This window comes from Hemicordylus capensis, chromosome 7, assembly GCF_027244095.1.
Source record: "Hemicordylus capensis ecotype Gifberg chromosome 7, rHemCap1.1.pri, whole genome shotgun sequence".
In the NCBI taxonomy this organism is placed as follows: domain Eukaryota; kingdom Metazoa; phylum Chordata; class Lepidosauria; order Squamata; family Cordylidae; genus Hemicordylus; species Hemicordylus capensis.
In genome coordinates this window covers 4,806,148-4,827,261 of record NC_069663.1, presented here as the reverse complement: position 1 = coordinate 4,827,261, position 21,114 = coordinate 4,806,148, and the positions used below count along the sequence as shown (strand labels likewise).

General features: G+C 47.4%; 2 protein-coding genes across 3 annotated transcripts in view; one reads left to right on the top strand and one right to left on the bottom strand.

Moving 5' to 3' along the window:
• The window catches only part of LOC128332911 (uncharacterized), a 192,658-nt gene that overhangs the window by 15,028 nt on the left and 156,516 nt on the right, over positions 1–21,114 (bottom strand). The window lies entirely within an intron of this gene.
• Positions 9,978–20,507, top strand: LOC128332917 (uncharacterized). The gene is made up of 10 exons (XM_053267738.1): positions 9,978–10,110; positions 10,619–10,844; positions 11,089–11,126; positions 11,406–11,593; positions 17,898–18,076; positions 18,268–18,305; positions 18,589–18,705; positions 19,270–19,360; positions 19,499–19,582; positions 20,246–20,507. The coding sequence occupies exons 3-9, from the start codon at positions 11,112–11,114 to the stop codon at positions 19,516–19,518; spliced, it is 648 nt and encodes a 215-aa protein (XP_053123713.1). The 5' UTR covers positions 9,978–10,110; positions 10,619–10,844; positions 11,089–11,111; the 3' UTR covers positions 19,519–19,582; positions 20,246–20,507.

Here is a 21,114-nt window from a genome sequence, read left to right as displayed (position 1 = left end):
CTTGGCAGATCTTGCCATTTCTATCTTTCCTCCAACCTCCTCCACAACATTTCATTTCTTTTATATCCTACTTTTAGTTTAAAAATATCAAAGAGGCTTACAAGCAATAAAACTTGTATTATTTCATTCTAAGCTACTGAGGAAGAAGCCTTTCAAAACAAGGTCATCATCACCATCAATCCAAAGCGGGAGGGAGGGAGGGAGGGAGGGAGGGAGAGCGCCTCTCTGCAGGGGTGTTGCTGGAGACTTAAAATTTTCCCGAGCCTGACCCCTTTTATTTATTTATTTATTTCATTTCATTTCATTTATATACCGCCCTTCCGAAATGGCTCAGAGCGGTTTACAATTAAAACAGAAAACATTAAAAACAATTAAAACAGAGATACAAATATAAATACCAATTTAAAACAACTTAAAAAACAATTAAACTATCAAAACAATTAAAACCCTGAAAACCAGGTATTAAAACAATTAAAACTGATTAAAAACCCTGAAAGGCCAGGCTCTCTTGAAGGACAGTAAAGAATCAAGATTACGAATTTCCGCTGGGAGTGCATTCCACAGTCCAGGAGCAGCTACAGAGAAGGCCCGCCTTTGAGTCGTCACCAAACGAACCGGTGGTAACCGGAGACGGACTTCCGCAGATGACCTTAACGTGCGGTGGGGATCATGTAAAAGAAGGCGCTCTCTAAGATATCTTGGACCCAAGCCGTTCAGGGCTTTAAAGGTAATAACCAGCACTTTGTATTTTGCCCGGAAAAAAATTGGCAGCCAGTGTAACTGTTTTAAAACAGGCTTTTGAGCATCCAATCCAGGCATCTCCAGCTCCCAAGAATGACAAATATTTTTTTAAAGCCACCTAATGGCGAAGCAGGGAAGCAACTTGCCTAGAGAGCAAGAGGCTGTTGGTTCGAATCCCTGCTGGTGTGTTTCCCAAACAATGGGAAACTCCTATATCGGGCAGCAGCAATCAAGGAAGGTGCTGAAAGGCCTCATCTCAGAGTGCACAGAAGATGGCAATGGTCAACCCCTCCTGTATTCTAGCAAGGATAACCACAGGGCTCTGTGGGCACCAGGAGTCGACACTGACCAACAGCACAATCTTTCCTCTCCTTTAATATGGCCATCCTGCCCCACTGAAGGGGGAAGCTGCAGGGATCTCGGAGAGGCCAGGAGCTCCTTCCCTTCCTCTGTGCAGGTGGCTCCACTCTGCACTTCCTCGCTGTATGAGGTCCTGGAGGAGGGAGGGGGCTGACAGAGCTCTGACCCATCGATGGGGGGCTGCTGCTCCATAAAGACCCTGTGAAGATGGTCTGGGCCAGTCCCTTCCTGCCCACCAGGGTCAGCCCAAAGGGGCCAGGACAGTCTCACTTCCTAAATGTCTCCACCTTGACCCAAATCCAACCCCTGGGGGTCTCCCCCCACCCCCTTCAACAAGAGGGGGCAATTCCCATCCTCCACAGAACCTGCAACTCCCACTTGGCAGAATTCGCTATTTCTATCCTCCTTCCTCCCCCCCCCCACATTCCATTAAATTGATATCTTCCTTTTAATTTAAAAATAATGAAGTGGCTAACAAACAATAGAACTCATATAATCCCATGCAAAGCTACAGAGGAAGAAGCCTTCCAAAAAATGGAGGTCATCACCATCTATCCAAAGATGAAGAGAGAGGGGGAGCCTCGCTGCAGGGGCGTTGCTGGATGCTGAAAGTGCTCCCGAGTTTGGGCTCTTTTCACCATCCATTCCAGTCATGCTCAAATACCAAGAATGACCAGTGTTATTTTCTTCAAGTCCCTCATATGGCCATCCTTCCCATCTGAAGGGGGAAGCTGCAGGGAGCACGGAGAGGCCAGGAACTCTTTCCCCTGTTCTGTGAGGGTGGCTCCACTTTGTGCTTTCTCGCTGGAAGAGGTCCTGGAGGAGGGAGGGGGCTGGCGGAGCTCTGAGCCATCCTTTGGGGGGGCTGGTGCTCCATGAAGACCTTGTGAAGGTGCGCTGGGCCAGTTCATTCAAGCCCACCTTGGTCAGCCCAAAGGGGCCAGGACAGTGCTGCTTCCTAAATGTCTCCACCTGGACCCAAATCCAACCCCTGGGGGTCTCCCCCACCCAAAAAACATTGAAACCATTTGGGGCAGGGCGGTGGACACTCACTCTGGACTCCTTGCCTGAGGCCATGTTCTGCGCTCCCTTCACGATCCAAATTGGACGGAAATTTGCTGTTAGCAGCAGGAGAGGCCAGAAAGTCTTCCTGCCAACGGTCGAGTCCAGAGAGACTGAAGGCAGCAGCGGAACCTCCAGCCCTATCAGGATCCATCGTGACCGGTAAACACTCCCGGCTTGGACCCCCCCCCCAGCAACCGCCATGTTTGAATGTACACAAGGATGGCGGAACTCCCATGCCCAATGCTGGGCACGAGGCACCAGCAGGCAGGGTTGCCAACTCTCTCCCTGCTCCTGCTCTTATGCTTTTAGAGGAAACCTGGCATATAGAAATTAAACCGATGAAGATTTCCCCATCTCTTCATTTCCATTGCAGCAAAAGCTTCATCTGCTTAATTTTGGACTGTCAAGCTCTTTTTCAAGGCACAGGAGCCAGGCTAGCAAAAAGGTTGGCAACCCTGCAGGATCCAGACTGTAGTCCATCCCTGATCACACATGGAAGGGGACAACAGTGATGTTAATTTGGTTCGTCCCTGGGTCCGCCTTTTAGCCAATCAAACAGACACAGTGGGAATCTCTTTTGAGGTGTTTATTGCTACTGCAGATTAGCAAGGTATCCAGCGGGCTTTGGCTCTGCACTGAATACAAATTGGTTATAGGTGCATCTTACATTTATACAAACAATCTGAATGATGCTGACACCCTAGACATAGTATACGTGGCAATCAAATGGTGGGCTAAGTATCTAGTACGCATGCGAATGATTCATTGTTCATCTGGTGATTACTCCTTATTTGGTTACATCCTGTTTTCTTAATTGTCAGCAAAGAACAGTGAGAATCCTGTGAGAACCAAGTTTCCTTAGATACAATTTAGTGGAGAGAGATAACGACGTTGATCATGAGAGGCCGTGATGGGCCTGAGCTGGGCTGGGGTTACTTTAAGTCAGACTGAGGTTTTCTAAGTAAAATGGAGTTACTTTGGTTTTCTAAAAGACATCAATTCCCCCCTGAAACACTGGATCATCCTGAATCTTCAGGATATATGGGCTTGTAAAGGTACAGCTGTATGTATGGGTCTTACATTATGGCAAGGTTGAAAGGTTCTCATAAACATTTGGATTCAAGCTAGAATGCATTATAAGCAGCAACATGTGATTATCAATAAAAGGGAAATACATACTATAATTAGAATTATCTTCTTTGCCCATAAATCAATAGGCTCTCCATATGAGTTAAATGAAAGTCCTAACTGTTTGGAAATATTAATAATAGCTCTTTCTAACACATCAACTCCTAATCTTGGAAATAGAGTTCTGTGTTTTGTGTAGCTAAAGGATTTGGGACATATAGGTGCTGAATGGGCTGTACATATGGCAATAAAACTAGATACATTGCATATAATATCCTAGAGCTACAAACATAATTAGTATAATTCTGATTTGATATAGATAAAAAGTTTTACACATAGCAGCAAGGTTTACATATAAAGATCATATAACTTATAGCAAGCAACATTGTTTTAACCCATCTTTATCCCAAATAAGGTATCAATAACAGTCTTGCATTGTGGAACCAGGTGCTTCTAGTGATTAATGGATTATCAGCTTGTGGAAAGCGATAGCAATGACAAGTCACGTACAATCACATTGCTTAAATACAAGTGTCTATAAAATTAGCAGGTCAAGCTTGGGCTAGCTTAATGTCTTAGAGCACAAACTTGGGGATAGGTGCAAACTTGCAGGTAAATGCTCTGGGAAATGACCGGAGAGCAAGCATGTGAGGTCCATGTCCTTACAGCACAGGAGATAGCAAGGTTTTCAACATAATGATAGCACATAGTCACTACAAGAAAGTAATATAAGAAAGTGGTGTAAATCATCAACTCCCACCACTCTTAGTGTCCTCTAGAGTCTGTCATGGCCAAAAAGGAAGCCATGGAGAGCTTTAGAATTAAAATTAAAAAAACCCTAAGAGTCCTTGGTAAAAAAAATATTTTAGTCCTTCAGTTGAGAACCAAATGCTCTTGTACAACGTTGCAGGATTTTGGCTATCCTGGATGTTCTCTGATCCGTGTTGTTTTGGCTTGTTTGGATAGTGTCCATAGACAAGCTCGAATGTTCATGTGTTTGGGAGCCTTGACTCCCCCCCTTGTGGGCAATCTGAAATAGTGTCTTTGGCAGAATTTGAAATAGTGTCTTTGGCAAGGTATCTTACCCAGGTAGGATGGTTCCAGGGCTTTACAGCTTGGGGAGATGCTGTTGCATGTATGACTCCAGAGAAAAGTGGCAGTCTCCAGGCATTTGTTGTCTATCCCTCTCCTATAGCACTTAGGAGCAGGAAGATGAACTTTGCATTAGGCCTTCTTCTTCGAACACAGGACAGGGTAGCAGATGGACGTTCTGTCACCATTGGGTTGGATTGGAAATGCAGATAGGGACTGCCCTCGGGTAGCTGCTGCTGCTGCTGGTTAGTTTTCCTGGGTCAATGTTGATGTCCTCTGGAGACTCCCTTGGGATCACGTTCTGGCGATGGATCCACGTATTCCTTCATTCTGGGGAGGACCAATCCTTCTTGGAAAGACAATTCAAGGCACTGCTGGTTGCAAACCTGTTTACTTGAGAGAAAGACAGGCAAGTGAGTTGCCAATTCCCTCCCCCCATGTAGGGACAGGCTCCTGAGACTAAGTCTCTGGGTGCCAACCATCAGCACAAAAGGAAAAGTCAAGTTTTCAAGGCAAATAATACAAAGGATGGATAAAACCTGAGGCTATTTTCAATTTGGTCTTTTGGCATTTTTTCTTTTGTTCCTATGTTCATGGAGCCGCTCTGGGAAGAGCATCTGAAGGTTCCAAGTTCCCTCCTTGGCTTCCCCAAGATAGGGCTGAGAGAGATTCCTGTCTGCAGCCCTGGAGAAGCCGCTGCCAGCCTGTAAAGACAATACTGAGCTAGGTAGATCAGTGGTCTGACTCAGTATATGGCAGATTCCTAGGTTCCTAGGTTTAAATGATCTGGCTGCTCACAGTTACAGTGGCAATTTTCTGCATAAGGAAACACCGTCCCCATGATGGCCAGCACTTCTGTGATCAGCAGTATGTATGACCCCCAGAATATAAATATTTGTAGTAGTTGTAGTAGCAGCAGCAGCAGTATAGTATATAAATGTGATAAAATAAATAAATAAATATGTATGTAATATTTATATTAAACATATGAAAATTACAAAATATGAAATATGAGATAGAAAGAAAGAAAGAAAGAAAGAAAGAAAGAAAGAAAGAAAGAAAGAAAGAAAGAAAGAAAGAAAGAAAGAATTAGTTTGTGAGGAGATACAGTGATGAGGAAGCCACTTAATTGTGCAGCAGAGAAATGACTTGATTATCAAGCTAGAGGTTGGTGGTTCAAATCCCCACAGGTATGTTTTCCCAATATAGGAAGATGCTTAAAGGCATCATCTCATGCTTCAGAGGAGGCAATGGTCAACCCCTCCTGTATTCTACCCAAGACAACCACAGGGCTCTGTGGTCATCGGGAGTCAAAACCGACTTCATGGCACACTTTGCCTTTACAGTGATGAGGACAAGTTTCCAGAGGATAGAAAGCAGGGTTGTGAGAGCTGGCTGGGTTCAAGCCGGCTTGGCTTGACAGGTCCAGGGTCAAACTTGGCTGGTCTTGTGTGGTCAAATGGGCACAAAATGGCCGGGATGGGTCCACTCAAATCCAGTTCAAATTTGAACCAAGTCTGCATAACTCCTTTTGTGTACATCCCTAGTAGAAAGTTTGAAAACAACTGAGCTAAACCAAAATAATTTCAGAAACATGTCATGATGTGCAGCGGCCCTCTCCACCCCCAACACAGGACCTTCAGTGACTGTTGCTGGTGTCTATCTTATGTTTGTTTTTAGATTGTGAGCCCTCTAGGGACAGGGATCCATCTTATTTAATTGTTATTTCTCTGTGTAAAGCTGGACTTGGAAGAAGCAAGATAGAAAAAGTATTGACGCTGCTGGAGAAGACTTTGCTGCTGGAGAAGACTTTTGAAGATACCATGGACAGCCAGGAAAACAAACAAATGGATTATAGAACAAATCAATCCAAAATTTTCACTCAAGGCAGAAATGACCAGGCTTAAACTTTCATACTTGGGACCCAGCTCCCTTGAGAAGTCTATAATGCTGGGAAAAGTTGAAGGACAGCGAAAACGAGGAGGACCAGCAGCAAAGTGGATGCACTCAATTACGGCTGCAATGAACGCACCACTGAATGACATTAAAGGCCAGGTTGAAGACAGATCATCTTGGAGAGAATCCATCTATGTGGTCGCTAAGAGTCGACACCAACTTGACGGTACTTAGTCAATCAATCAAGAGAAAAATGACATTGAGGACAGATTATGGGGAGGTAAGGCATAGACAGGAGGTGATTCAGCACTTGAATCAGATTCCCTCCTCCTAGTTCTTACGTGACTGTGTGAGAGTGAGAGCTGCATGTAGAGAGACTGCTCTGCCACTGCCATGTCTAGTTTGGCTCCCAGTCAGACCATTGGTCCAGCTAGCCCAGAACTCCCTGCTCTGACAGGCAGCAGCTCTCCAAGATCCCAGGGGATGGGGCCGTAGCTCAGTGCTAGAGTATATGCAGAAGGTCCCAAGTTCTGTCCCTGGCAGCATCTCCAGAGAGAGCTGAGAAAGACTCCTGCCTGCAACCTTGAAATGTTTTAGCTGGACTTCACTGAGCAGAATGATTAACTGCACTTCACTGAGCAGGTGTGAATGGGTAGAAGGCCAAAGTCTGTCATTCTCCTGGGACAATTAATTACCTGGGATTATCAGCAGGTAGCCATGCCCATGACATTTCTGGCTGATTCCGGCAGTTAAAGGCATGGGGAAAGGGAAGAACAAAGACTCATAAAGTCCCCATTCCTCCTGGTCACCTTGACCCTCTAGATTCTTTTTAACAAATACATGTCTGTGGATTTCAGCCTTTCGCCTTCCACCCAAGTCTAGGAAATGTTTTTTAAAAGAACACATTACATCATGAACACATTACAACCAAATCCAGTCCAGCTACATCCATGCAGTTTCCAGGCCTCCCGACTTTGTGATGTTTACCTCCTGGCAACTTGGAGCCATGTTACTTCCTTAATTCATTCTCTTGTGGCCTGGCCATCTAATTGCATTAACATTTCTCACGGGGGGGGGGGGATGAACAGCGGAACAGGTGCTAGAGGCGTATGGTTTGGCCGAAACCAGACTCAGCTGGAAATCTTGGCATTTCCTTGGGCCTCTTTTGGCCTTGGGGGACTATTGATGGCTCTGCTGATATGCAAACGTCCGTCTACAGTTCCAGAAGTGAAACACGGCAGGGGGAGAGAGGAAAGTAGATCTGGTGGAGAACATGAAGAGATGTGCGTACTCCCGTCAGTGGCGTACACCATGTTGCTGGCTGTACCGGTGACTGAGTACTCCCATTGAAATGAACAGAACAAGTCAACTTGTCCCATTCATTTCCATAAGACTGCTTAGAGTCAGCCGCAGAGGGAGGCCAGCGGTGACCCAGCTGCTGCCTCCCCCGTGGCCCCCTCCAGCCCAACCCCCTGCGTCTGATGTCAGATGCAGGCGTGTAGTTTTGCTCCCCAACAGGCCCACGTGGCCCTGTTTAGGAGCTCAGTTGGCCAGCGCTGCGTTCACCTTCAAAAGTCAGGGGGAGCTACTCTGGCCGCACTGCAAAGGTAGTGCTGGCCGATTTGGCTCCCAAACGGGGCCACAGGGCCCCATTTGGGAGCAAAATCTCACACACCCCATATCAGACAACTTAATCTGGATTTAAGCCAGTCAGTGACTGGAGTAGCCCATCTCATAGCTGCTACACTTAATTGTGTGTGTGTGTATACACATATATACACAAAAACACAAATTTAAGTGGTACAGAGACTATTGCAGTCACTGGTTCACATCCACACTAAGTTACTCATAAGCAGCCTGATTGAAATTCATGGGACAAGTGCAATTTTCTGAAGCCTGTCGCTTAGGCTGAGGAGCAGGGATACGCTGAGCTTCAGCACATAGCCAGCCAATCAGCAGCGGAGGGGGAGGGTCTTCACGCTGCTCCCTCCCCTTCTGCAGCAGACACAGCACTGAGGACACATCAGCTTCAAGCCGGCAATCCTGAGATGGGGAACAGAGAGCACAGCTGCAGTGTGGGGGCAGGAGGGTTCTGAGCCCCCCCTCGATATTATTTATTTATTTATTTATTTATTTATTTACATAGACAGGTGTTATTGACTGGTTTGTTTTATCCAGACATCGAGTCCTTCCCAAGGACCTGGGATGGCTGAATTTTATAGATATCGTCGCAGAATATAGGCTGTTCCCAGGAAAGCTGCTTTTTGTAACTGGCTGATGGTGATTTCTGTGGCCCCTATGGTGTTGAGGTGCTCTTCAAGGTCTTTTGGAATTGCACTTAGGGAGCCAATTACTACTGGGATTATTTGGGTCTTTTTCTGCCACAGCCTTTCAATTTCAATTTGTAGATCTTTGTATTTGGTGATTTTTTCTATTTCTTTTTCTTCTATTCTGCTATCCCCTGGTATGGCTATGTCAATTATTTTGACTTGTTTTTCTTTCTTCTCGACTACAGTGATATCTGGTGTGTTGTGTGGCAGATGTTTGTCTGTTTGTATTCGGAAGTCCCATAATATTTTTGCATCTTCATTTTCTTCAACTTTTTCAATTTGATGGTCCCACCAATCTTTGGCTACAGGTAGCTTGTATTTTTTGCAGATGTTCCAGTGTATCATCCCTGCTACCTTGTCATGCCTTTGTTTGTAGTCAGTCTGTGCAATCTTTTTACAACAACAACAACTGTTATTATTATTATTATTATTATTATTATTATTATTATTATTTGCATTTATATCCCGCTCTTCCTCCAAGGAGCCCAAAGCGGTGTACTACATACACAAGTTTCTCTTCACAACATCCCTGTGAAGTAGGTTAGGCTGAGAGAGAAGCGACTGGCCCAGAGTCACCCAGCTAGTATCATGGCTGAATGGGGATTTGAACTCGAGTCTCCCTGGTCCTAGTCCAGCACTCTAACCACTACACCACACTGGCTCTTCTGATAGCCTGATAGTACTTGTACCCCCTGTTGGGAACCCCAATCTATCTCAATATTGTCTATTCTGTCTGGCAGTGGCACTCCAGAGTTTCAGGCAAGAGTTTCCCCCAGCTCTCCCTGTAGATGCCAGGGATTGAACCTGGGACCTTCAGCATCTTTAAGCAGATACTCTACCACTGAAATACAGCCCCATCCCTAACACAGTCCAAGGGACAATAAAATGCTCCTTTAGGGAATAATGTTTGAAAACTGCATGCAGAAGGTTCCACATTCCCTCCCTGGCAGCATCTCCAAGACAGGACAAGATTATTATCATTTTTTTTTTAGGACAAGATTTTAGGGCTGAGAGAAACCCTTGCCTGAAACCTTGGAAAAGCTGCTGCCAGTCTGTGTAGACAATACTGAGCTAGATGGACCAAGGGCCTGACTCAATATAGAGCAGCTTCCGATGTTCCTAAGTTCCTATATTCACAGTGAAGTCCTAAGTGTTTTGAAACGGAGGAGGGAAATGTTTAAAACTGAACACCTGGACATTTTTGATGAAACTGTGAGTCTGGATTTGCTTAAAATGGCAAGAGGGTGGTGGACAGTAGGAAGGCAGGAAGGCAGTCTAAATAAATATCATATGATTTGTCTTACACATAGTCTTACACAATGCTTGCTTGTGGTAAAACTTGTTTTTGTTTTTAAAAAAGCATGTGGTTTCTGCATAGAATAATCATGTCTGAGCTTTTCTCCCCCCCCAGAACGAGAACATTGAGGCGCTCCAGAGGATGATCAGGGCTTTGCTGGAGGAGGCCCCCTCTGTCTGGAACTTAATCAGCATCTTGAAGGTGAGAGCAATGAAAGCCCCATTCAGACAGTTGGTAGTACATGTGTGCAGGTGTCTGAACATTGGTACGTGATTCTGTGTGCATGACTGGAGTTGCTTCGTTTTAAAAGTGAACCTGGGCACGGGCCCCTCACAGGCCTGGTCCAGCTAGGAAGTGTCATGCAGTGCCTGAAAACAGGACTGCCTAATGGTTACATGGCTTCCATTCACCCCTGAGCTCGTTCATGGTTCTTCTCTGCAACTTTGCCAGCTCTAACATAATCTGGCTGAGCTGGGCTGACCAGAACTGCACCCCATATGTCAAAGGTCTCTGCCCCAAAGCGTTGGGGCAGCTGTCTCGACCCAATTCCTCAGCCAGAAGGAGGACGGTGCACCACCTGGAAGCCTATTGGGCTACCTGTATTGCTGCCCTCCTTCTGTTCTGCACGCCTTCACTGCCCCATTGGCCCCCTCTCCTGCCAAAGTCTGCTTAAGGGTCGCTTTCTCACTTTCTCCCTGCTCTCTTCTAGGCTGCGAAGAGTCTGCCGTTGCTGCAGGCGGCTGTTTAAGACCTCCCCCACCAGTGACTCCGCCAAGGGCAAGCCCCCCAGAGGGAGGTTCTTTAAACGGAAACACCGCGTTGAGCCTACTCCAGCACCACCTCCAACTCCCACAGGGGGCTCCCCGGCAGTATCCAGAGTCACCATCGATGAGGAGGTGCCCCAGGTTGGGACTGGGGCTGACTCTTTGGGGAAGGTGAGAGAGCTAGTGCTTGGGAACCTGGCAGACTTGTGGGTCCGAATGAAAAGGCCTTTGGTGAGCAGTCGCTTCCCTTTGGGAGATGCTAATCTCTCATTATTCATATAGGCTGGCTGACTTGGGCTGTAACCTAGAACTGGTAGCCCGCCTTAATTCCAAGAAAGGGAATCCCCGTTTTTAAATTCCAAATGGGAATCAAACTCCTTAAACCCACCCACCCCCGACTCTTCTTCCCTTCCAGATCTGACAACTGGAGTGGAGAAAATGGAAAGAGCTGAGGTAAGGATCTATTCAGAAAAGGGCCTTCCTCCCTAGAGCCCAGGACATTTCACTGAGAGGCATTTGCCCCATACGGGATCTGGAAGCACCCACTCTCTGCTCTGATCCCTTTCCCACTTCTGCATTCTCCCTGAGAGGCAGAAGCTGAATATTCCATTGAGGGGGTGGGGTCCCCAGAAAGGACCTGAGAGCAGCCCACCAAGTAAGGGTGCCCGCTAAATTTTCAGGAAGGAACGGAGAGTCCTTCATCTCTAACAGCTCAATGCTTCTAATATTCAGGTCATCCTCTGCTGGGCTGAATTCTTGACGTCCGTTATTGACGGTATTAAGGATGCCAAGTCCTGTGAAAATGAGATGCTGTCGTATGAAAAAGACAAGGCTGTGGACGCCGTACTGGAGAGTGAGATGTGGCAGAGAATGGAAGAGGATGACCAAGCGCAGGCTCAGTCAAAACCTGACTGCCAAAAGTGTGTGTTTGAGGCTGGTGCTATTCCAATGAAGTCCATGGGTACTGACCAACTCTCTTCTGCTCTTTGATCTCTGCCAGGAAATTATGGAGGACTGTCTGTGGCAGGACTCCCAAGTGGGCAGGTCTCAAACTCTCAACCCCTCTCAGAGGGGTAAAAATGGTTCTTGCAGGCAAAGACCTTGCAGCAAAACTGTGAGGTCTGGAAGCCATGCTTGCCTTCTGCTTGGGGAACCCCAAGGCAAAAAGTGACCCATTAGACCCTCCTCCATTTGTTCAATATGTAGAAGTCCCTCCTTACCTAAATCAATTAACATCAGAATATTACGTCTCTTCTCTTCTGCTCTCCTCTCCTCTCTTCTCTAATCCTCTCTTCTCTTCTCTTCAGATGGCCTTGTCTTCGAGGACTTCCATGAAAAGGAGGAGTTTGTCTGATCGCCCATTTGCTTCCTTTTCTTTTTAATGCTCCTAAAGCTAGGAGAAGAGCTGCCTGGAAGTATTATATGTTTTTAAGAATACATATCATACCATATCATATCATATTACATGATTGATTTTAACAATGACTTTGAAATGGTTCTGTATTGTATTTTGTATTTCCTTCACCCCTCCCCCCTTTTCAATCTGTTATGATTTAATTTTTTGTTTGTTTTATCTGAATAAGTACAGTTTATTGTTCTTATTCTTATTTGCATTCTTATTCTTACTATTAGTGAAACTGCTATATATCTTGAATTTCTGCCCAGACATTTACGAAGCGACATAAGAGCTGGGGGAAGCACCATGCCTTGTAGAGGTGCACCAGGCAGAAATTCATCTGGGGCATCTCTAGGAAGTGGATTGGGGAAGCTGCAATTCTGGAATGTCTGCCTAGACACATCCCTCCCCAGCCCAATGTCCAGCTGAGAGATCAAGGCAAAGTGTGGCTGCATGGAGCCTCTTTTGGAAAGCCACCATACCCTCCCAGACTGTACAAAGTCTTGACAGCTTCTATGGTGCGGAATTTAACATGGCCACCTTGGCTTGGAATTTCCGTGCTTTTTAGAGTAGAACTGGAAATGGAAAGCATCTCAACTCTCATCTGAAAGAAGAGGTTTTTGGATGACTGGAGAACATTGAAGCCCTATTGAGTTGCTGTATCTAAACCTTTTCTGATCAGATCAGCTTAAAGTTAAAAGACGAGGCCACCTGAAAAGATGACACTACTTCCAAATGACAGTCAGGAGAGCGCTGAGGACTAATGTAGAGAACGAAGAAGGACCTAGTTTGGGGCCTTCTTATGTGGACCAGCTCAGTCTTTCTCCTATTCCAGTTGGACGACTACAAACATGATTAATCTCCCCAAAGGGATGAACTTTCACAGCTCTTCCTTTTTAATGAAACTCTTACCTTCAGCATCATTGATCTCAACTAGAAATTAAAATGTCTTACTCCCTGAAGCGTATCACACCATCCATAGATGGCAGAAGTAAGATTAATGTAGCCTAAACATAGCTGCTTGGAAGTAAATCCCTTTGAAATCAATAGGGCTTACGTTGAGTAAGCATACTTCAGTTCAGGGCTGTAAGATCCGAAACATTCCAATTCATAGACTAGCCCAGTGGAGCAGAACTTCTCAATGATTCTATTGACAGGCTTTTGAACTTGCTTGATTTTGGGCTGTGCTGCGTGGAATCCGATCGAATCATTTGGAAGTCTTGTATATTATTGCATAAGTCTATATACACTGACGTAATGAAGAGGTTTGGAGAGAAAAGGTTGCAGAGGAGCTCTGTACTGACAGCAGTGCGGGATGATAGTCTTGACATAGCATCTTTTATTGTACACACCATTTTCGTTGTGGGATTAATCTGCACATAACTGGGTGAGTCATGATAGCTGCTGTTTCACCAGTGGGCAGGCAGGATCACAGTGTGACTTGCTCAAGACCACCCGTGAGTTTATGGCTGAGCACCGATGTCAGCCGGGGTCCAGATCAAGACTGCTGCCCCACCCCACCCCACCCCACCCCACCCCACCCCACCCCCATTACATTTATACCCCACTCTTCCTCCCTGAGGGTAGAGTTCTCCATGTTATCCTTGCAACAGCCTTCTGAGGTAGGCTAGGCGGAGAATAGTGACTGGCCCACGGCCACCCAGTGTGTTTCATGGCTGAAAGAGAATCTGAACCCAGGAGAGGTGGCTCAGTCATGCATTATGAGAGGCTGTCTCCACAGGAGCACCAATGGCCATAGGGATGGATTTGGGGCTTGATCCTGCTCTCAGTTTACAATCCTGCTGGAGGCTCAGCACTTGATTAGACAAGAGGACATCTGGAACTTGGTGATGCGAGCACCAAGCCCTCTTTCTTTCATGCCGAGACATTGAACAGCTGGCACCAGACCTTTATGACCAATTCAGGTTTTCTGTTAGGCGACTCCAGAACAGCATTCCTTCCGTGACTGGCACTAGCTTCTCCCTTGTGCTTCTTTTTAGATTGCGAGCTCTTTGGGGGACAGGGGGCCACTTTCTTCTCCTTTTTGTATGTAAACCACTTTGAGAACAGTTGCGTTGAAACATGAGATATAAATAAGATAAGTAGTTGTTTGCTTCGGTATTCCATTTCTCAACATCCTTCCTTCACAGAGGGGGAAAGTGCCAGTTGGACTTCCAAGGAGACCCTGACCTGGATGAAGCTGGCTCACTTTTGAACAACATCGTGGCTTGAGTTGCCCTCCGAACAACTTGAGTTGCCCCCCGTAACGTCACGGGCTTGCGACGATCTCTAAACTGCACAGGCGTGCAGTTCATTTGCTTCAAGCCACCATCCCTCCCCCCTCGCTGCCACCCCTCAGCCACCATTAGAGTCTTTGGTTTGGTTTTTTAATGGAACTTTGGTGGGGTGGGCCCCCCAAAGGAAGTTTTGGGGAGCCTCGCATGGGGGTGGGGGCTCATGGCTGGGCGGTCCGGATGCCCAAATGACCTTGGTGTGTCCCTAGAAGGATCTGCTCTGCTGCTAACCCCAGACATGGATCTCCTGACCAATGACCCGTTTAACCACTGCCACCAAGTAGACTTGTGTGTTCTAGACTGAATCTACCGCAATGGCCTTCCAACCTTCCGTTGCAAAAGCAAACTTCTTTCAAGGTAGTAAAGCCTATAGGCGTGGGGTGGAGTCCACAGAAGCTAGAATTTTCCTTTTGCTATTACAAGAAATCTGACTTTGTGATTAGTTCACTTCAAGGTTGTTTCACACGTTCAGTACAAAACAACAACAACAACAACAGTAACTAACAGAGCAAAAGGAACAGACAAAATGTGATCAAAAACGCATCCAAGATAGATACATAGATCTCTGTCTTAACATGTGGTTATGAAATGTCTTGGTTTGATGTCCGGTCACAACATAGCTATGCATCTTATTGATCTTATTAGCAAAGTGCCAAATGGAAGCTACCCACACCAGTTACGGAGTAGAGTGCAGAGTTGAGTTGTTGCCATTATGTGAAGAACACACATGGAGATTGTTGTACAATCTAAACGAAAAAGGTGTATTGGTGAAGTACATTTAGAGAGGAAAAACCTAGTCCTATCTATCAGCTACATAATGAATAGGAAGGGAGAGAGAGATGTTTCCATCTACTCTCTCAGAGGAAAGGAAGATTACTGACTCTTGACTGGGAATAGCTGAGGAGTCGAGGCAGGGGCCATAGAGGAGAGGCAAGCAGGGACAGGTAAGGAGACCCTCACTAACTACCTCCACGCCCAATACCCCAAGTGGTCATTAGGAGAGCTGGTGCAAAAGGTCGATGCACTGGAACTCCTTCTCCAACTCTAAGAGTAGTAGCTTCTTTACAGTAAGTGCAATTTCTGACCTAATTCCAAAGGAGCATGGAAGTCTCTTGTGCAGAGTTCTCTCTCTCTCTCTCTCTCTCTCTCTCTCTCTCTCTCTCTCTCTCTCTCTCTCTCTCTCTCTCCATCATAGTTTACCCTGTAGCAGAGGCCTGTACAGAGCAAGCCAGGCTTCACATGGGATATCTCAAGCTGTTTGATGTGGCTTGTCATGCACAGAAATCACGCTTGATGTGGAAGAGGGGAGTGGACTTCAATGTTCTAATCAAAGAGCTGCATCTGAGCTGGCACAATACAAGTGCCTGTTGCTATTCTCTTAGAATGAGGCAGCCCTATTGGTATCCCAGGTATATTTTGGTGTACTTAAGCTTTGCCCATATATGGCAAAGCTTTTCTGCAAGCAAATCAGAGTGTGAAAAGTCAGACCAGATATTGGTGGTCACCAGGGAGCTGTTGCTGAAAACGGCCTCCAAGGATCTGATCTCCATCTTGTTGCTAACACTTAGAAGCATTGTGTACATGTGACAATTGAACCTGGATTCTCCATGTCTCCTTCGAATGGGCTTGTGGAGATTGACAATGTGGTTGCTGCATTGTAATTTCACCGAGTACACATGCGCAAACCCAGTGAAGGTCATTCACTTCAAGGAGGCTGTTGTTGGGCTTTGTGATTATTTAGTAAAGCACCAAGGAAGCTACCAGGCATTGGAGAAGATCCTTTATCTTCTGCTTCTGGTGGAGAAGGAATGCCCCTTCTGGTTGTGGTACAGATTCCTCGGGTTCACGGTCTGGCTCTTGCATCGTGAGACATCTTGCCTCTTTCACCTGGATCTCTGGCACAAGTTCTGGCACATCATCCCTAGTTGGCCCTTGTCTCTCATCAAAAGACACCACATTGCAGATCCTGACCTCTCCATTTGTAGGATCAAGGGTTCTCTATCCCTTTTGGCCATGCGGATATCATTACGTCAGTAGCACCATTACGTCAGTAGCCTCCTCCCTCCTTCACTTCCACTGGGTCTCCTCCTCTCCAAGCATGGGAAGGAGAGCCCTGCTGTTCCCCAAACAAGAGGGTCCAGAGGGAAGCCAGGCAGCTGTTCAGAGCTTCCTTCCACTTGGGGCATCAGCTCTTGGCTTTGAGACTCAGAGGGAGGGAGGGAGAATCCTGCTGCTGCCTCTTCCGCCACCCTCCGCTGAATAATGCCAAAGTCAGCGATGAAGAGGCAGAGTGGAGAAGGCTAAGCAGCCACCGACCTGCTCCACGCTGCCTCCTGGCAGGCAAGTGACAGCATCGCCACACTCTGGAAAGAGCAGAGAGCAGTGGCCAGAGGGCAGAGCCAGCAAAGTGATGTGTGTCCCCTCAGGTGAGAATCAGTGTCAGGATTGCGCTGAAGGAATGAGTCCCCGTGTCGTGCTGAAACAAGAGCACATCCCAGCAACCAAGGTGGCTCTCGGGATGAATGGCAGTGGGCGGAGGTGGAGGGGTCTGCTCTGAGGGGCCTGTGGAGGTTTTGCTTTCAACATGGTGGGGAAGAGAGTCCTCTGATTTCTCAGATCAACAGACATATGAACAGGAAGGGTGAGGTTTGGAAGAACTTCTACTACTACTACTACTACTACTACTACTACTACTACTACTACAACTATTGATATACCGCTTTTCGACACAAGTTTCCAAAGCAGTTTAAGTGGAGTAAGAATCAAGGAATAAAGATGGCTCCCTGCCCCCAAAGGCTCACAATCTACCGAGAAACCTAAGTTTGACACCAGCAACCGCCACTGGAGGGTTACTGGGCAGGGGGTGGGTAGGGCCAACTGCTCCCCCGTGCGGCCTCTGTTCAATAAAGAGAATCAGCCCTTTGAAAAGGTGCCTCTTTGCCCGCTTGGCAGGGGATGCCTCCAAGTCCTGAAGCAACCACTAGAGGCAAGAGGACCAATGGCCACTGCTGAGGCTCATGACACATCCTCTTTTATGACACCTCCGGGGCTCAGCTGCTCTTTGTGGGTGAGTTAGGCGAGGAGGGAGGAGGCGAGGTGGAGAGGAGTTGGAGAGATAGCGAGGAAAGAGTGTATTAGAGAGTCCGTTTCCGTTTCTGTTTCTGTTTATCCATCTATTTATTCATCTATTTGTTTATTTATCCATTTATTGATTTCTCTATTTATCCATTTATTTATCCATTCAGTGTTACAGTTAGTGTTAGTGTTTGTTATTTTGTTGCTTGTTGTTTGTTGTTTGTTTGGGGTGGTTTGGGGAGGGATATAGGGGGGGAGGGAGGGACAGTCAGCTTTTAGTAAGAGGAGGGATAGTTATTCAGGGGGGAATAGTTAGACAGGGAGGGAAATGGGGGAGAAGATGAGGAAAGGCTTCTTTGCACGGTTAGTAGGAATGCATAACAGCTTTGCCTTGCTCCCTCTGTTCCCGGACAGGTCTGACTAGAGACCCATTCTCACCTTCTCCCTGCTCTCTTCTAGGTTGCGAAGAGTCTGCAGATGCTGCAGAAAGTTCTTTAAGACCTCCCCCAGCAGTGACTCCGAAAAGGGCAAGCCCCCCAGAGGGAGGTTCTGGCCACGAAGCAAGCGGGTTGAGCCGACTCCAGCGCCACCTCCAACTCCCTCAGGGGGCACCCCGGCAGTCTCGGGAGTCACCATCGGTGAGGAGGTGCCCCAGGCTCCTGGCGCATGGTTGGGTCTGGGGCTGACTCTTTGGGGAGTGTGGGACAGCTGGTGCTTGGGAGCCCGGGAGCCAGCCTGAATGCCAACAAAGGGAATTCACCTTGCTTAATTCCTCATGGGAATTCAAGTCCTGAATCCCCCCTCCCTTCCCATTCTTCTTCCCTTCCAGGTTTGACAACTATCCAGGAGGAAGTGGACAGAGCTGAGGTAGGGAACCATTGAGGAGAGCGCCTTCCTCCACAGAGCTCAGGACATTCCTGTGAGAGGCATTTCTTCCATCCGGGATCTGGGAGCACCCACTCTCTGCTCGGGTCCTTTTCCCAGTTCTGCACTCTCCCTGAGAAGCAACAGCTGCAGAATATTCCATGGAGCGGGTGGTGTCCCCAGAAAGGACTTGAGAGCAGCCCACCAAGTAAGGGTGCCCGCTCCATTTCCAGGAAGGCACGGAGAGTCCTTCCATCACTAACAGTTCAGTGCTTCTAATTTTCAGGTCATCTTCAGCTGGACCCAGTTCCTGTCCGCAGTAATAGAAGACGTCAAAGACATCAGGTCGCAGGGTGGTCAGCTTCTGACCTATGATAAGGATGAGGCTGTGGAAGCCGTACTGGTGAGTGAGATGTGGCATAGAATGGAAGGGAATGCCCAAGCGAGGGCTCAGTCCAAAGTGTGTGTTTGGGGATGGAGCTATAGCAAGGAAGTCCGTGGGTAGTGACCACCTCTCTTCTGCTCTTTGATCTCTGCCAGGAAATTATGGAGGATGTCAAAAAGCATCCGGACCCTGGGTTCCTGCTGCGGTTAAGCCTGGACGCCGTCACGGAACTCACATATGCTTATAGCCCACGGGGATTAAATAGGAGGGGGTTGTGTCAGGAAAGGGCAGTGGCAAACCAGGCCAGATCTGTAACTGGATCTCCCCTTTCCCAAAAGATGGCCATTAATGTGAAGGTTTTTCTTTTAGAAAGAAATCTTCTTAAGTACTACGGCCTTTTGCGAACCAGGGCCTCCCCAGACAGGGACTGGTCATTTTTGGAAAAAAGAAGGGAAACCATCACAGACCTGTCGTCGTTTTTGACGCTTGCTGGGTTGCCATGTTCCTCTTCTCTAGAGGAGCTTCCATTGGCTGGATCACCAGCCCTCCTCACACTACGAAATCTCATCTTTCTCCCTCCAGCAAAATGAAGCCGCCTATGCCCTTCAATCTCAAGGCAGCAGTCCTCAATGTGGCGGTGTCCGGGCTGAACCAAGTGGACCCAGGGACCCAGGTAAATTCTTCTTGGGCTTTTTTCTCTTGCGAAGAAAACGTGATAGCACTGTCAGTACCAGTGATTTTTCAATGTTGTATTCTCAAGACCGGTTGTGTCTCCTACTCATGACTGATCTTCTCTTTTCCCCCCTCGAAGGAGAACATGGCATCCTTTAAGAAGATGCTCAGGGGGCTGCTGGAGGAGGCCCCCTCTGTCTACAGCACCATTGGCATCTTGAAGGTAAGCGCAATGAAAGCCCTATTGGGACGTTAGGTAGTAGATGCGTGCAGGTGTCTGAACGCTGGTACGTGCGTGACTGTAGTTGCATTTCTTTTCAAAGTGAACCTGGGCACGGGCCCCTCACAGGCCTGGTACAGAGAGGGAGTGTCAAGCAGTGCCTCTATTCAACAGCATGTATGAATTGCAGTCCCTGTGTCCAGATCTGCCCCTGTGCACTCTCCACTCGTGGTCCGAGTGTGCAACATAAGGTGTGAATGGGGCTTCTGTCTTCATCCTCTCCCACATCCGAACGTGGTCTGACAGAAAGAGGCAGCAGACCCCATCCACTTGGTGTATTCAAGATACATCTAGGTCACTTCCTTATTAGAAGACAACTGGCTGAGAAGACAGAGAAAACCATCACTCCCATAACCAACTTTCAGAAATATTGATCAACTTTAGAATTGACTTCTAGAATTCTGAATGACAATTCAGAAATATGTCAACTTTATTGCGGGGGGGGGGATGTTTATATGGAATTTGATCCTCCTTAGACTCCTTTGGGACACAACCAAGGGATGTTCCTGTAGTGGAACAAATTCCTTCCGGGCTTAGCTCTCAGTAGCATGGCAAGGGATGATTTAGGCCAGTGCGATGACTCTGAGCTGCTGTTTCAACCCACAGGAGCTCCACAGGTATATTGAATCAGAGGAGCCCCGGCTGCAGGCTCTGGGCCGAGAAGCCTACGTCTACGTCCTGCAGCATGTGGCCAGACTGCCCAATGTGGAAGTACCCTGCTGTGGACATGGCTTGGCTCTGCTTAAGCATCCTCTGGGACCCCTTGTCAGCTTCCAGGTTCAGAAGAAGACCTCCCATTGGTCCCTGGTCACACGGGGGCAGCCTGGCAGCACACTTGCTGGAGAGGGGCTGTTTCCACTGCAGCTCACCGAGGAAGAGGAGGAACAGGACAGAGCTGTCACCCGCCCCCACCCCATGTCTCTTCTGGCTGCCCAGTGCCCAGAAGAGCCACACTCCATCTTTGGGAATCCTCAACTTTGTTCCCAACGGGATCATCTTCAATTCTTCACTGCTTTGGATATGGTGTCACACTGACATGAAAAAAACATGTCCGTCTTTATTTCTACAGCTGACCACACACAAGGCTCTCTTGCGCATTGAAGATGACTTGACTCATCATTTGATTCAAAGCACCATCAAAGGTAATGCCAATTTCCAGGGAAGTGGGGAGGGCAGAACTGTCTCCTTGGAATCCCAGAATGGGCCTGGGCGACAAAGGTCATCATTCGTCCAAGGAGCCCCAGTTTTGCTCTGACCTCTCTGTGGCAGGCCTCCCGAGTGGGCATGTTTCAAACTCCCAACCCCTCTCACATGGGCAAACACGGTTCTTCTTGGGAAAGTCCTTGCAGCTAAAGTGCGAGGTCTGGAAGCCATGCTTGTCTTCCGCTTTGGCAATCCCAGTGCAAAAAGTGACCCATTAGAACCTCCTCATTTATTCAACATGGACCTGTCCCTCCTTCACTCTTCTCTTAGCC